The sequence below is a fragment of the Mastigoproctus giganteus genome, chromosome 5 (genome assembly GCF_048544385.1).
Source record: "Mastigoproctus giganteus isolate SK-2022 chromosome 5, ASM4854438v1, whole genome shotgun sequence".
NCBI lineage: Eukaryota > Metazoa > Arthropoda > Arachnida > Uropygi > Thelyphonidae > Mastigoproctus > Mastigoproctus giganteus.
In genome coordinates this window covers 25,589,753-25,605,995 of record NC_143579.1, presented here as the reverse complement: position 1 = coordinate 25,605,995, position 16,243 = coordinate 25,589,753, and the positions used below count along the sequence as shown (strand labels likewise).

Here is a 16,243-nt window from a genome sequence, read left to right as displayed (position 1 = left end):
GTGTCATAAACTAGCGATTTCATATGACCCCAGAAATAAAAATCAAGACATGATAGGTCGGGTGACCGAGCAGGCCAACGCACGGGACCACCACGTCCGATCCACTGTTGACCAAATGTGACATCCAGGTAGTTACGAACATCTCCGCTATAATGGGCAGGGGCTCCATCGTGTTGGAACCACATTGTGTGTTGCGTCGATGCAGAAATCTGTTCATCTCTCAAAAGTTGTGGCAATACTTGCTGCAGAAAGATCAAGTAGATAGGTCCGGTTAGACGACACGGTAACAGGTAAGGTCCGATGAGGTGATCTCCCATAATACCGGCCCATACATTGACCGAAAATCGAATCTGTGCTGCATGACGTCGTATTGCATGCGGGTTCTCGACCGCCCAGATATGGTCGTTATGCGTGTTGAAAATTCCTTCCCTTGTGAAGGATGCCTCATCGGAAAACAACACTTCAGCAGGAAAAAGGGGATTTGTAGCACAATTTCCAAGGTACCACTGTGCGAAAGCAATACGAGGTGCATAATCCTCCGGTTGCTGTGTCTGGACACGCTGCCTGGAGTATTCCAGAATGTTCGGATGTCCATGCGTCGGAGATGTGAGGCGTGCATGGGCCCGTGGAAGAAACTTCGAACACTTACTTTAATCCATGTACCTTTTGCTTCTTTTCATGTATTATTAAAACGATTTCTCACTTACGGTCTCTTTTCTTTATGGTGCTTCTGTGTACAACACCGCTTCAGGAAAGCATTTCCGACCCCACATTGCTATATGATTTCGAGTTGTCAGGATGTACCCTACCACTCTTAGAAGTTCTGAAACGTTTAACTGAAACACCCTGTATATATATATATATATATATATGTGTGTGTGTGTGTGTACACTTTAATTTTGTTCTTGAAAAGATGCTACCAAACTAAATGGGTGAACTTTTAGCTTTTTGCCTGTAGTTTGTGATAATCTGATTATGGAAGTTAACCAAGACCTGGAAAGTTTAAAAACCTTGCATGAACATAAATGACTGTATTTATGTTAAGTAGATGATAAACACCCTGATTATAAATGAGCTGAATGGGGGATGAGACTGCCTTGAATAACAGAAATCTCACACCGAAACCCAACTTATTTTGCCTTTTTTCTTATAGGTTTTGGTATTTATTTGCTACTTAAATAATTGCAAATAAAAAAGTGTCTGTACTTGTACAAGTAATTTTTAAAAGTTTTTATTAAACAAAAAGCACTACATTACCTGGAAGCCACAAGTGGTTTTACTTACTTTTCACTTTTTTAAGGAGTTCTATGTTCAAACCCTGCAAGAGACTGTACTGGAGGCATTCTTAAAGGCTTCTTCACTCAGGGTTGTAGTTAGCCAGAGAGGAGTAGAGTTCTCTCTCATAAGCTATTCTGTGTTTTTCCAGCTTGCATATCTTGCAAATCAGCCTGTGAGCATACGTTCACATTATACACAGTATGCTGCAATAATATGGCCCATACAATGCTAATGTCCTATAAAACCAACAGTTCTTGCATTGTATTTTAAATGTCATAAAACACAACTATTAAAGTTTAATATGTATTCACACTTCCGTAGATAGAATAACTGTAATTTGATTGGAAGATTAGTGGGGGGTGGGTATGTCATATGATTGGAAGATACCCAAATAAAAACTACAGCAAAACTCATTGATTTGTATTTTACTTATTCAGAGTGCCTTTTTACTGTATGTATTTTATTTATGCAGAATGGATATTTCTCTTAAATGAGAATTTAATGGTGTAATTCTGAACTTTTTCAGAATAGTTTCACAGTTATTTCGTAAAAGAAGTGAATTCATTCAGAATGGACAATTAAATGTAAATGAAAAGATTAAAGTATTGTGACTGTTCGGTGATGCACCTACACATTCTTACACTGAAATTTTATTAAGTGATAATGGCAACAACATTTGCCCTTTCTTGCCTCCCAGTACCACAGTTCACGCTATATAGATCAGTCTTATTTACCTGTAGACATTTATATCCAAGGAAACAGTTTAAGAATGTTTAGTTTTTGATAACTCTGACAGTCAAGAGGACACAAGAGGAGGTAAGATAGTGGCTAATATTAAAAATTATAACAAAAAGTGTTTTTTGTAACTGTTGTTACTGTTTTTTATTTTAGGTGCATCTGCGACTTAGACCATATTGCTCCATTTTATATTATGTCTGTACAAGTGTGTGTCTGTTGGCTAATCTGCATATTGTGCAAGCTGAAAAACATGAAATAACTCGTGGAGTAAAAACTTTCTCACTCTGCCTGAGATCAGCTAACTACAGCTTTGATTGAAGAAAACTTTAGAATTCCTCCAGTCAAAGACAGGAATCAAACCCAGACCTCTCTGAATGAGTGACAAGTGGCTAAACTACTGTATTGTCATGGGGAACATTTGTAACTGGGCTACAAGTTGGAACGAAATAAAGCAGAACAGAATAGAGTAGTAAGTGCATGAAAAAAGGATATTAAGTGATTACAATGTTCTTATTGATTCAGACAGAATCAAAGATGGCAATGTCAAAATGTTTTGCATAACAGTACCAAAAAGAATATCAATTTGGAGATATAAGAATGTGTGTAGAAGTAATTGAAGCCAGATATCATATGTAATGGGAAAAAAAAAAAAGAACAGCAGTTATTTTTATTTTTCTTCCATCGCAGCTCAATGGAAAAGATCAGATGATTGGAGAGGGACTTAAATATTAATTAAATTTAATTTAATATTAATTAAAATTTATTGTTTAAAGAATTTTATTCTTCATGTTCTATTTGATTTGAACATTTTCATGAAGGAAATTGTTTAATTTTCAGTACTTAATTACTTCAAATTATATTACATTAATATGTTTAATTTTTATTAATTAGTTTGATTTAAATTACACTAATGCCATCTAAACAAATTCTTAATTTTATGAACTACGACTTGAAATTATTTACATATCATTAGATTCTCTAATTTCTTTACATATTTATTTATGTACATTATAATTGTTTTATATTTATCTTAATTTATTGCTCGATTGTATTAAAAGTGCATTAAATATATCCATGTGTACACATTATTAGAGCAACAGCTATTAAGCATCAAAGTGGTTGAGAATTCATGTGGGAATTTTTTAAATTTCAGTAGAAAGTATGTACAAGGAATGGAAGAACAAAGCAAAAAAAAAAAAAAATGCAAAGTAGTAACAGTTTGTATAATTCAGTTATTCTTGAATATAAGGGTCACTGGCTAAAAAATAAATACAGATATAGTAGCCAAAGAAATTAAGAAACATTGAAAATATAAAAAAACTTGAGATAGCTACTGAGATGGTCTGACTCAGCTCAGAGCTCATCAAAACCAGCAGTGGCAAAATTGAACAGGTAAAAATAAAACAAAGTCCCCCAGTGAATTCACTGATATCATGAAACAGTAAAGGATGACTTGAAGGCAATTACAAGAGTTGAAAAACTTTGAAAAAATGCCAGTTGAGATGGTTTGTTTCTTTTACCTGCTTAAAAATTTATCATAAACCACAGTGCTAAATTATGGAAAAGGAAATATAAAACCCACTTAATAAATGTTGCTAGAAGTTATCGACCACATGGAAAGAGAGAATGAACATACCAGGGAATAATAAAGTGGAGGACTCAACCACTGATGCCTCATCATTGGGATATATTAATTCACTGAATTAACACATTCCAAGTATTAATTTTCTGAGTATTTATTTAGGTTATTACTGTACAGTAGTGCTCAGTATATATTTAGAGTATTAGTGTTTATGAAACCTACCTTATGGCTACAGTAAAATTTAAATCTTGTGACATGTTTTTAGATGCTGCTTCTGATCATGTTTATGTTGTTATAATCAATTTCTGTTTTATTGTATTTATACAAAAACATAGGCCTAACTTTACATCCTTCATATTTCAGAAATTGTGAATAATCCCAGTAATCCAGCTTCCATACCAGAAAATCCAGTAATTCCTATTGCATCTCCTAATCATGAAACTGTTGCAGGCAGTTCTGTGTCAACCCCAGCTACAAATACCTCACAACCAATGTACTCTCCCCATAATTTCCTCTTTACTTTAGATCTCCGAAGCCTTAGGACAACTCATCAAGTACCGTATATTAACTGCTTCCTGAGGTTTGTAATCAATTGTTTTATATTTGCCTTAACTTGGATATGACAAGACTGGTTTATAAATTATCAATTTTTTTTATAAAGCTTAAATTAGTTACCATTTATTGAAAGACAAATTAACAATCAAGAATTATTATTAAACTGGAATTTAATATATTTTTCTTTGGCAGTTTCTGTCTTTTGTTTAGAGTATTATTGACCTTTTCACAAGTGAATTTTCCAAACATGTGTGAGATCCCTTTAGTCATTTTTTTGAGAGGGACCACAGAGCCCACCCCTATTGAAAGCTTGCTTTTCAAAAAATAATGTGTAATCTTACTTTGAATTTTACATTTAGAATTGCAGACTTCTTTTTCAAAATGCATTTAAAGAGCAAATATCGCATTTAATGCATTTACATCATTTTTAATAGAGCAACCTTTTTCTGTGGAGCCCACCCATATCAAAAACTTTTACAAATTTCTTTTTACTTTTTTTTACAAAACTTAAATTTTTAAGCTTTGTAAAAATGAAAAATTTTTACATAAATTCTTTTAAATATTAATTTCTGCTTAATTTGACTTGATTACCCAGCTTAGAATAGAATTATTGTCAAAAACCAAACTGTAATTTCAAGTGGAAAAAAAATAAAAAAAATTGAAAATATGGTTAAAATAATAAACTTGTCGTTACTTTTTTCAAAACAATATCCTCTACATCTACAGTGAAATTTCCAAATAGCAGACAGTAATGAGATGATATACTTTGTTTTATGTAGTAATGCTGAGTATATATTTAGGTTACTACTGTAATGTACAATTGCAGTGCACTAGTAAAATAATAAAAATACAGTAGTTGGAAAATACAGTACATGTTTATTGGCATGTACTGTATTTTCCATGTGCAGCTTTAGTATGTTAATATACAGTGTATATTTATTAACATACTAAGCATATATAATATATTATGTACTGTAAGGCACTAATAAGGTTAATTGCTTTTCAAAAAATGTATAATCTTACTTTGAGAAAAAAAAAATTTAAAAATGCATTTGTAGCGCACATATCAAATTTTGTGTATTTGTACCTTTTTAGCATGGTTTTATTGTTGGTACTAATTGTTTATTTGAAAAATAAAAATCTGCATTTTTTTGGCAGGTTTTTCATGTTACATATTTTGTATAAATTAACTTTGGTACTTAAATATACATACTTTTATATTTCAGGTATTATTATCCATTCTTCGGAAGCACTGCTGCTATCCTTTCTCATCCTTGCATTGATATTCATCCTGGATCTGAAGTTATTATTCCACATGGTTATTGTGCCTTTAATTTTGCTACAACTCCTTACATGCTCTCTTCTACATTCAAAGCGTAAGCACAAATGATTTTTCCTGTTTCTCTATAAAAATGATTTTAAAAATATGAATCTGTAATTTCTCTTTCTGGATTTTAAAATGGCTTGGCTTAATTATCTCTAGATACCTAATCCAGTTACTGAGTTAATACAACTTATCATGTATACAAGTAATCCATTATTCCACCAGTTAATAAAATGTTAATTGTATCAAAATACATTTCATTTACTTAAGCATCCACATTTGACCAGATGGTAGAGATCCAAAAAATTAAACTATTTAAGATGAGAGTAAAATTATAACCTGTTAAAATTAAAAATATCTTTTTTAGAACTCCTCTTCTAGTAGAAGTGCTTGATAGAGACAAGTATGGACATCACAAAGATCGGCTTCTTGGTACTGCTAAAATACACTTGTATCCATTAATGGAGGCAGTTGCAACAACTTTTTCAGTTAGTACCTTTTTTTTTTTTTCTCGTAATCAGAATTAAGTAATAGATGTTAAGTAACTTATTATTTATGTAGAGCTATTACAAATATTCTTTATCATTATAGTTTCATTGGAGTCTGACCATATGTAGGATGTCAAAAAGATTTAGACAACGATAAAAAAAAAAAAACTAATAATAACAAATACTCAGTAGATGCTATTGAAGGATGAATGTGATGGTGGTTGTTTCTTTATTTTCTAGACCACTGGGAGTGACTTGGATATATTTATGTTATCACTTTTTTTTTTCTTTTTTTTAATTACAGAGACAGAACATGCTTATGTCTTAAAGACTTATATGGATCAAAAAAATAAATAAAAACACTATTTTACTACACAGAATACTACAAAGATAAAAAAAAAAAGGTAAAGTGCAGCCATTATCAACCCACTGCAGGATGGAAGTCTCCTCAACAATTCATGCTGAGAGAAATGGACCATAATTAATACTCAAGTATTAATTATCGGGGATAATTAATACTTGACACTAAAAAATATATATCCCGTTATAACTGTGTTGGGAGATAAGTTAGGGTTATAAACTGAAATTGAAATTTTATTTAAATTAAAAGTAATCATGGCTCAGACCAGAGCAGCAAAACAAAAGGCTCAAGCTAATGGAAGTGCTGTGGCTCAGAGGAGAACTGAGGGGGGCAGTTGCCTTCTGAATCACAGCCTTCTAAAATGCACAGCTTGCATGAAGTTTGTGGATCATTCAGGTATGGGACATGATATTGCCATGGGGGATGTCTTTGTGTGTGCGCGATGCAAGGAGTGTATCGAAATCAGGCAACAACTCAGCGTTCTTATGGGCCTATATGAGAGCTTCAAGGACAGGGTGGATGCCCTCGAAGGAACTAAATTGAGGGGCCCATCAAGCTTTCAGCTGCCCACATCAACGCCAGAGCTTGCACTTGGTCGTCGTGCAACACAGCGGCAACCCCCAAGGCAGAATGCGCTGGTCCCAAAGGAACTAGTAGTTGTTGGTGATTCTGTTGTCAGGGAAACGGGGAACATGCTTTGTAAAAAGGATAGGTGGAACAGGACCAGGGTATGTCTGCCAGGAGCAAAGGTTGATAACGTTGTAGAGCAGATATCATCTTTTAAGGGCACAAAAGGTGATATAGTTGTACACGTTGGCACTAATGATATCAAGAGTAGGAGACCGGCAGAATTGCTTAACAAGTACAGGTCACTGTTGAAAAAAAGCCATGAAATAGGGTTGAATTTGAAAGTGTCTGCAATTCTGCCCAGACACAATAGGAGGGAGTATATGATGAGAGCCTTGTCGATCAATTCGGCCCTGGAAAGATTGTGCAAAGCTCAAGGGGTCGAATTTTTTTCAGCTTGGACTGTACTTGTTAACAGGAGAGATTGCTTCTAGAGGGATGGGATACACTTAAATAGAAAGGGTGCAAGAATATTTGCTGATGCTATCGAGGCAGTGTTAGGTGCAGCCATTATCAACCCACTGCAGGATGGAAGCCTCCTCAACAATTCATGCTGAGAGAAATGGACCATAATTAATACTCAAGTATTAATTATCTCTGATAATTAATACTTGACACTAAAAAATATATATCCCATTATAACTGTGTTGGGAGATAAGTTAGGGTTATAAACTGAAATTGAAATTTTCACGCTGGTCACGCTTTGCCACGCTGGTCCAGTGCTGGTTGGCAGATCGACCGTATTTAGCAGTCAGGGGCTTGAACCACTCAAAGAGCGTGTGCTACTGCACTTCCGCTCCTGACCACTCGACATACTAATATAGCATGGTATTCAGGCAGCAAAATTTACACTTAGAAAAGTGAAAATTCTGCTGCCTAAATACCAAGGTACTTAATACACATTTCTTGGGGAAAGACATACATATGAAATAAATAATTCTAATAACAGATTAAATAACAATGCACTCCATGCAATTCTTAAAGGCAAAAAAATTATTGAGTTTATTGAAACTAGCTGGAAAGAAAACTTTACAGAAAATATTCCAGTAACCCAACCAATTAAAGGCCAATTTTAATGTTTCAAAATCCTTGTGAGTATCATTGTCAAGTCTAGAAGAATAAATTAATATAGGAGCCTAGTAACAATAAATGCTGCACTATTTTTATTTTGAATTAAAAGAAATTAAATGAATTAGGTAATAACACTAATTGCAAGGAAACTTATTTTTTAATTAAAACTATTGTTAATATTAAAAAGTAAGTGTTTTCTTGACTAACTGTTATTTTTAATTAAAACTATTATTGTTGATATTAATTTTAATATTAAAAAGTAACAGTTTTCTTGCAATTAACATTCTTGGCTGTGTACTAACATGATGCATTCGCACTAATTTGTACATAGTTAAACAATTATAATAAAAAGCGTTAGAGAAACCTGAATGACAATAATGAAGGGATCATCATGAATACACAAAATTCAAAAAGGAGAGTGGGACAAGAAGAAACATAGAAATTAGGGAGGAGGACCGTGGTTACATCCTTATAAAAAATAAAAGTAAATCAATTACAGCGACAACATTGTTTTGTCTTCAAGACAAGACAAGACTATGTAAAGTCCTCCATTGGTGGATGTGGGAGTGTAGTTCATTCAGCAGGGAGGTGTTGACTGTTATTATTACACCCATCTATAGACACCCAATTGGCAGTTGCATTGCTATAAATGGATGTCTATTCACAATTTATTTGTTTATTTCTTAATGCTCAGATTATTTTATAAGATATTTTGGTAGTTGGGCAGTAACTTTGCCAGTTATAACTTTAATTACTACAGTAGTGGTGGTATACTGTTTTTTTTTCCCCCCTGCAATAATACATACTTTTCTCATTAGGCATTAATTATAGGTCAAATGAGCTTTAAAAAACTGACCTGTTTTCATCAAAGGTTGGATGAAATTAGGTGAAAGGTTTTTCCACTTGATTTTGTCCAGGTGCCTCTATAGTTATATATTTTATCTTTTTCCAGATATCCATAATAATCCCTCTTCAGATCTACATAACCTCTGCTATTCTATAATGCTAGGTGGTAACTTTTTCCAATGGCTGATTACTCTTTGGTTGTTTTCCATGATAATATGGTAGGTTTGTCACTTATTTGAGAAGTCTGGATTCAAAATCCCATCAAAGACCCTTATTTTCAGGCTGAAGTTAGCCAATCTCATGCAAAAGAAGTAGGGTCCCCTTTCCGGTTTCTCAATTTGCACAATCATAAAAATTGGCTTGTGAACATATTTTATAGTAAAATGTATATAATATATTGTATTGTGTGTATATATAACTTAACTGCTAATTTTATGTTTTATGCACTCTAATGATATATATATATATATATATATATAAAATTTATCATATATTATATTATATACAGCCACTCCCTGACTTTACATAACTTTTTGTCTGCCGGTGCAAACTTAAAAAAATTGTGGAAACATATTTTGCATCCCGTAGGAATAAATGGAGGTATCATGAAAATACCGTAATGTGACCCAAATAACACATTGTTATTTTCGCCATATAACTAAACTGTTTATCTCTCTAAAAGGTCATTTTTATAATAGAAATTGCACTACATCATTATCATTATCATATGTTCCGTCATTATAAGAATCAGTTTTGGACGCCTTTGTGATATTTTTCTAAAACAAATTTTGTAGGTCACTACCATAAAAAAATAAAAACAATTTGCACTTTCCACTTTATTGGGCTTTTCTGTTAGTGCATATAACTATAAACATGTAGTAAACTTGATCTTATTGCATTTGCAATAATCCCGATAACTGGAATTGTGTGGGTTTTTACATTATTATGGTAGGCGCCTCCGTAGCCAGGTGGACAGGAGCGACAGTGCATAGCACACGCTTCTTGATTAGACCGGGGTTCGAGCCCGTGACCACCAAGTACTGAGGATGCAGAAAGGTCAGAGAATGACCACCGCATATCCCTGGAGCAATATGGCCTTAGTTGCTAATGCTCCTAAAAAACAACAACAACAACATTATTATGGTGAAATGTGTTTTCCCTTCACTGAAATCTTCAATCATATAAAAAACATAAATAAATTTTCAGAATCTTCTCTTCATTCCTATTTACTTATTACAATGGTGAAGGGGAACGCGACCAACGGAAAGTGCAAGTTTCGTTTTGAAACAAAACAAAACAAAATTGATTTAGAAATGAAGATGATTAAAAAGTTTGTCATCTATTACACAGAATTAGGTCTCGCTACTTTAACAGTGAATACTATATTAAGGGACAGTGCACACATATAAAATACCATTAAAGGATCAACGTATTTCACACCGGGGGCAGTCTGCCCCAACAGTGATCACAAATCAGCATTCAGGTGCTATATGAAGATGGAAAAGCTATTAATAATATGAATGAAAAATCAGATTCAGAAGCAAATGCCCCTGAATCTAATGGCCATTCAAGGAAGAAGTATTTATGATGATAATGATAAGTACGGAAAACCCCCAGCCAAGTTCGTGGAAAGAAATGCGTGGTTTAGTAGGTTCAAGCATCACTGGTTTCCAAAACATTAAAGTACGCAGTGAAGTGTCAATTCTTCAGTTGCAGAGAAATTTTGTGATGTGTTGGAAAAAACCCTTCTAAATCAACACAACCCTCAACTTCCGCAGCAGCGTGCTTATCAGCTGGAGAGTAAATTCTGGCAACAATGCTCAAAAGGTAAAACTTGCTGTTATGTCTGTCTCCTTAGTTGGGCAGTAACTAAGGAGACAGACATAACAGCAAGTCTGTCTTATCTGTCTCCTCTCTCTTTTTGTAATTTTATAATTTTGAAATTTTTGTAATTTTGTACACTTTTGTAATTTTTCCTGCGCATGAGATAAAAAAAATTGAATAATTCTATTTACATGTTTATCGAACATTTCTTTTTTGCTTCTATCAAATTCAGCGCACATAGTTGCGAGTGCGGAATTTCCCTAAATATTTATTTAGAGAAATTCTGACTTATGTAGCGTTCCACAGAACGCAACCCTTACATTAATCGGGGAGTGACTGTATAACTCATATTTCAGAAAAACCCAAACAACAACAGCTCTTTGAATAAAGGCAAATTTTCATAAATCCAATCTGTAGTTATCTTTCCTCACCTTTTCTAAAAAGAATAATAATAGTAAAAATTATTTTTGATAATCCCATCTGTTTTTAAACTATTTTAAAATCATAGAACATTTTTCTTATTTTAATAATACTAAATTTTACTTTTAGTTACTTTAAACAAGTAACTACAGACCTGTTGTTTAACTTATGTTCTGGGGAAAATAATGGAATCACTGGTTAAAGAAGCATTGTAGGATCATCTAGACAAGACTCCAGTAATAGTTAAGACACAGCATGGTTTGTTAAAGGGAGGTCTTGTCTAACCAATTTGATTGGATACTATGATGTAGTCACAAAGGAACTGAATGCCAAAAATAATTTTGATATCATATACTTGGATTTCAGGAAAGCTTTTGATACTGTTGCACAACATGGAAGACTGCTGTACAAATTGGAGAGTTATGGCATTAAGGGTAAGTTGCTACAATGGATAAAGGGATGGTTGAGTGGGAGACAACAGAGAGTGGTAATCAATGGACACTGCTCTTCGTGGACAAATGTTATTAGTGGAGTTCCTCGGGGTTCAGTGTTGGGCCCATTGTTGTTTTGTATATTTATCAATGATATTGATGAAGGTATATCAGGTTTAATGTCTAAGTTTGCAGATGGTACAAAGGTTGGCAGGGTTGTTAACAATGGTAAAGACAGTATGCTACTCTAACTGAATCTAAATAAGTTGGGAAAATGGGCTGAGAAGTGGCAACTGAAGTTTAACATTGACAAATGCAAAGTACTGCATATGGGTAGCAATAACCGAAGAGAAACGTACTAATCTGTGTGGTACTACACTCAGGGAAGTAGAAAGTGAAAAAGACCTGGGGGTAATTGTGCAGTCAAATATGAAGTTCGCTGAGCAGTGCAGATGGGCTGCCAGGGCAGGTCATGGAGCCTTGTCAATGATATATAGGAATTTTGCTAGCAGGGATAGGGAGGTGATGATCCCATTATACAAGGCAATGGTCAGGCCACATCTAGAGCACTGTATACAGGTATGGAGGCCTCATTTTAGGAAGGATGTAGAGTTGCTAGAACGAGTACAAAGAAGGGCAACAAGATTGGGAAGGGAAACAAAGGGGTGCTCTTACCAAGAAAGGCTTATGTTCTGCAAATTGTGGTGCCTGGAGAATAGGCACCTGCAAGGTGATCTGATTGAGGTGTATAAGGCCTTGAATAGGTTGAGCAAGCTGAATGCTGATGGGATTCTTCCTCTTGCTCAGACTAAGAACCTGAGGGGGCACAGTCTCAAATTGAGGAAAGATAGTTATAGAATAGATGTCTGGAAATTTGCCTTTAGCCAGCAGGTAGTTGATTGGTGGAACAGGCTTCCATCTTTTGTTGTGGAAGCTAATAGCCAAAATAAATTTATGGCTCAGCTGGACAGGCATTTAGAACGAATGGAGGGGTGAAATGGGAGTTTTTTTTTTGGCTGATGCTGCATAAGCTTTCTTTCTTGCATCATATGCTTCTACTAATGCTAATACTTTTAATTATCCATTGAAAACAAACTTGTAATTTATTAAGAATCAAGTTACTTGGGTAGCTTTTCTGCATTCAATTTTAAAAGACCTGTCTGAAATTTTCTTATTTGTATTTTGAACTGTATGCATACCTGTTTACACAAGAAGAAAACATAAAAAATCAGCAGTTAACAGCCTTTGATAGACATATTCTTAATAAAAAACAAATAAAAAGTCTGAAATAGTTTTATCTTGCACTTCGTGAATGTGGGTTAATTATTTTATTAGTAGTACTCACATCCTTGATAACTACACACTTGTATATTGTTTTAAACAATATAATTAATTTTTTTCCAGAATAAACATGGTAAAACAGGAATACGAAAGATCAGCAGCTGCAGAGTTCCAGTTTTATCCCTAGATGGGTAAGGAAATGTATCACTCATTTTATTTTTAAGTATTATTTCAGATTAGATTTGTTTGTCTTATAAAGTTTTATTTCTCTATTTATTTGCATTTTCTAGAATGATTAAAGACTTGTTTTCTCCCATATAAAAATGTAATCTGTACCATTTATTCATATATTAAATGATATAATCTTTGTATTTATAATTATTTGTTATGATTTTCATTCAAATAGAAAACTTTCTAGCTTTTAAAAGTAATTTGGTTAAACTATGATAATTAAATATATTCAATTATTCCATATATTATTCTCATTTGCACTCCCACAGTGGTTCAGCTACATGAAGTAACTAAACCACTTCTAATTGCCAATTATTTCTTTGAATACTTCAGTTTGATCACTGATGCATGCTTGTAAACTATAAAATAGAGCTCAGGTTTTTTCCAGGTCTATCAATCATAGTTCAAAACTCGACAGAAGTAAAATAAATTATACACCTAGCTTTGCTGTTTGCAACAACTTTTTGTTATGCATTATGAACATTTACATAAATTTTTTTTGAGTTATACGTTGCCCCTCCCAGGTCAGAATACTCAGTTATTCACCACACCTCATATTGCTTTTCCCATAGTGCCCTTAACTTAGCTCTTACACCCTCCTGGTAGCCATCCCATGGTGATTCCTCTGCGGAAATAAATAGATGTTAATAGTAATAATAATACAGTGATTACACACACCATAATGAACTGTAGATATCACCACAGAGAAATATTATGTGAATAATTATTTTTTTATGTTCACTGTAAATTACATTATTTTATTTGATTTATTTATTTATTTATTAACTACACAACTTCCTGTAAGATGTGTAGTTTGTCTTTTTATTTAGTAATACTAAAAAAGACAATTTTAAACTTTCCTAATTGACAGTTGCATAAGCAGTTCAAACATAAACAATAATATAATAAATTCCAGTAGTTCACTTATAGATAACAATTCACATTATAATAATATAGTTATCACTGAGATAAACACCAAGGCATTATCATCCTTTAAAACTCTTGATTCATCCTTTTATGAACCTAATCCTATATATTGTTCTACCTGCCATAAATTTGTAATTTGAACAGCAAATATTATTATTTTGATTTTATTGTTTCTGTCATCTTTGCATATCCCTCTGATTTCTGGTATTGGAATACTTAACTGTATGTTTTATTGCGTGCATTCCCATTGTATGCAACAATCAACATTGCTTTTGCATTTCCTTGTTCCTGTATGAATTTTTGAACAAGGAGAACTTTGGTTGCACCATTCATTAGACTGGCATTGAGTTCAGATTTCTAAGATCTAGTCCAAGTTTCATAAATTCATTCCAGTGCAGTTATGTAATTTAGTAAAATACCATTATCGTGCAAGGTGATTGGTGCTGTCTCCAGAAAATTGTAGTACTTTTGTCATATTGCTGAGCACAAATGCTTTTCCAAGATTTGTCATATTGCTGGGGGTGCAAATGCTTTTCCAAGATACTAGGGTGGGTCAATAAGTAATGCACTATAAGCTATAACATCTTTATTATCTGAGATATTGTAACAATACTTCACATAGGTAAAATACAATATTTCAACTCTTTGTGAAAATATCACTCAATGTAAGAAACACTTTCGCTGGCATTTTCTCCTGTGTTCTTTCCAGGCAGTGAATGCACTTTGTAAAAATCAGGAGGTTGACGTTTACACCAATGTTTAATGTCAGAAATGAGTTCCTTATCATCCTCAAATGCCTTACCATGTGGGTATGCCTTCAGTCTACCAAACAAAAAATTATCTGTTGGGCCAAGGTCAGGGCCCTATGGTGGATGAGACATTATACTCCACCCCAGCTGGGCAATCTCTGAGAGTGTTATCTGTGCTGTGTGTGACCTTGCATTATCCTGATGAAACTTGATGTCTTGTTGATTCAGTCAGGTCTTTTCAGAGTTTGATTAAGCTTTTCCAGGGACAAGTACTATATTTCTTTGTTCATAGCTGTTCTGCTTTCAAGAAATTGATAAAAATGATGCCATTTTGATCCAAGAAGAAGGTGACCATAAGCTTTGTCAATTTGTAAAGTAAAGTTTTGGCTTTTTTGTTTACAAGTGATATTGAGTTGCCCAATTCATGGATTTGCATTTGGTTTGTGGGTCATAATGGAAGAGTCGTGTTAAAGCACTTAGGACCACCAGCACCAAACCTCTCCAGAAGATCTTCACAGATCTCTTTCCTCACAGCCATCATCTCTAGTGTGAGCAGCTTAGGTATCCACCAAAAACAAATATTTCTGTACCTGTATGTTGATGATGGTCAAAACGCTTCCCTTTGACATTTTCACAGCATCCATCACTTGTCTGGTGGTTATGCACTTGTTATTTTGAATGAGCTGGTCAATGAGGTCATTGTTTTCACTGTTTATGACAAATGTTGGTCTTCCAGTTCTTGGCTTGGCCTTGATGTTAAAGTCACCTTCTCAAAACCCACTGGGCCCACCTCTGGACATTGCTTTGATCAAATGTCTGGCCCCCATAGACTGCCAGGAGTTTTCAATGAATAGATGTGGCCAACTGATAACCCCTAAAGGGAATTCCCTTTAGGGAATTTAATCCCAATTTTACATCTACAAAAAAGTTTTTTTTTTTTTTTTTTCATTGTTAACAAAAGATTTTATTTATTTTTGCATTGTGTCTCAACTCTTTTCAGCTGACTACAGTTGACAACACTGATGCTAATGTGATCGCCATTATAGTGCACAAAATGGTGCCCCTCCTGTCATTTTTTTCTGGATCTGCCACTGATTACCAGAAATGGCTGTCACTTTTTCCATCCATATCTTCAGATCAAAAAACATCAGCAAAATGTTATTAGGTACGTTAATGGGTAACTGGTAGTACAACAAGTGTACATCATAAATTCCTCCCTCTTCCTTTAACTTATTGACCCCACCCTTGTACTTTGTGTGTTTGAGATAAAGTTGGAGATTCGAGATTACATTAAGGGACTATAACATCGTATACAGCTGGGGTGGCCAACATGTCAATCGCAGCTTTAATTTTGGTCGAACACAACTAATTTTAAATATATAAAAAAAAGAGATTAGTCAAAATTTAAATGTTATTATTATTATTATGTGCCCCACTGCATACATTTATTACAAATCTGTTGAACCACATGACCACTCTTGTCGCTGCGCAGCCGCTAGGCTTGTCTAGC

The 16,243-nt window shown here is 34.0% G+C and overlaps 1 protein-coding gene across 1 annotated transcript in view; it reads left to right on the top strand.

Moving 5' to 3' along the window:
* The window catches only part of LOC150085249 (centrosomal protein of 120 kDa-like), a 213,987-nt gene that overhangs the window by 127,593 nt on the left and 70,151 nt on the right, over window positions 1-16,243 (top strand). Inside the window, exons 7-10 of the mRNA XM_090374498.1 lie at window positions 3,962-4,178; window positions 5,380-5,529; window positions 5,845-5,965; window positions 12,950-13,017. Of these exons, the coding sequence (XP_090230624.1) occupies window positions 3,962-4,178; window positions 5,380-5,529; window positions 5,845-5,965; window positions 12,950-13,017 (556 nt within the window). The remainder of the gene's footprint in view (window positions 1-3,961; window positions 4,179-5,379; window positions 5,530-5,844; window positions 5,966-12,949; window positions 13,018-16,243) is intronic.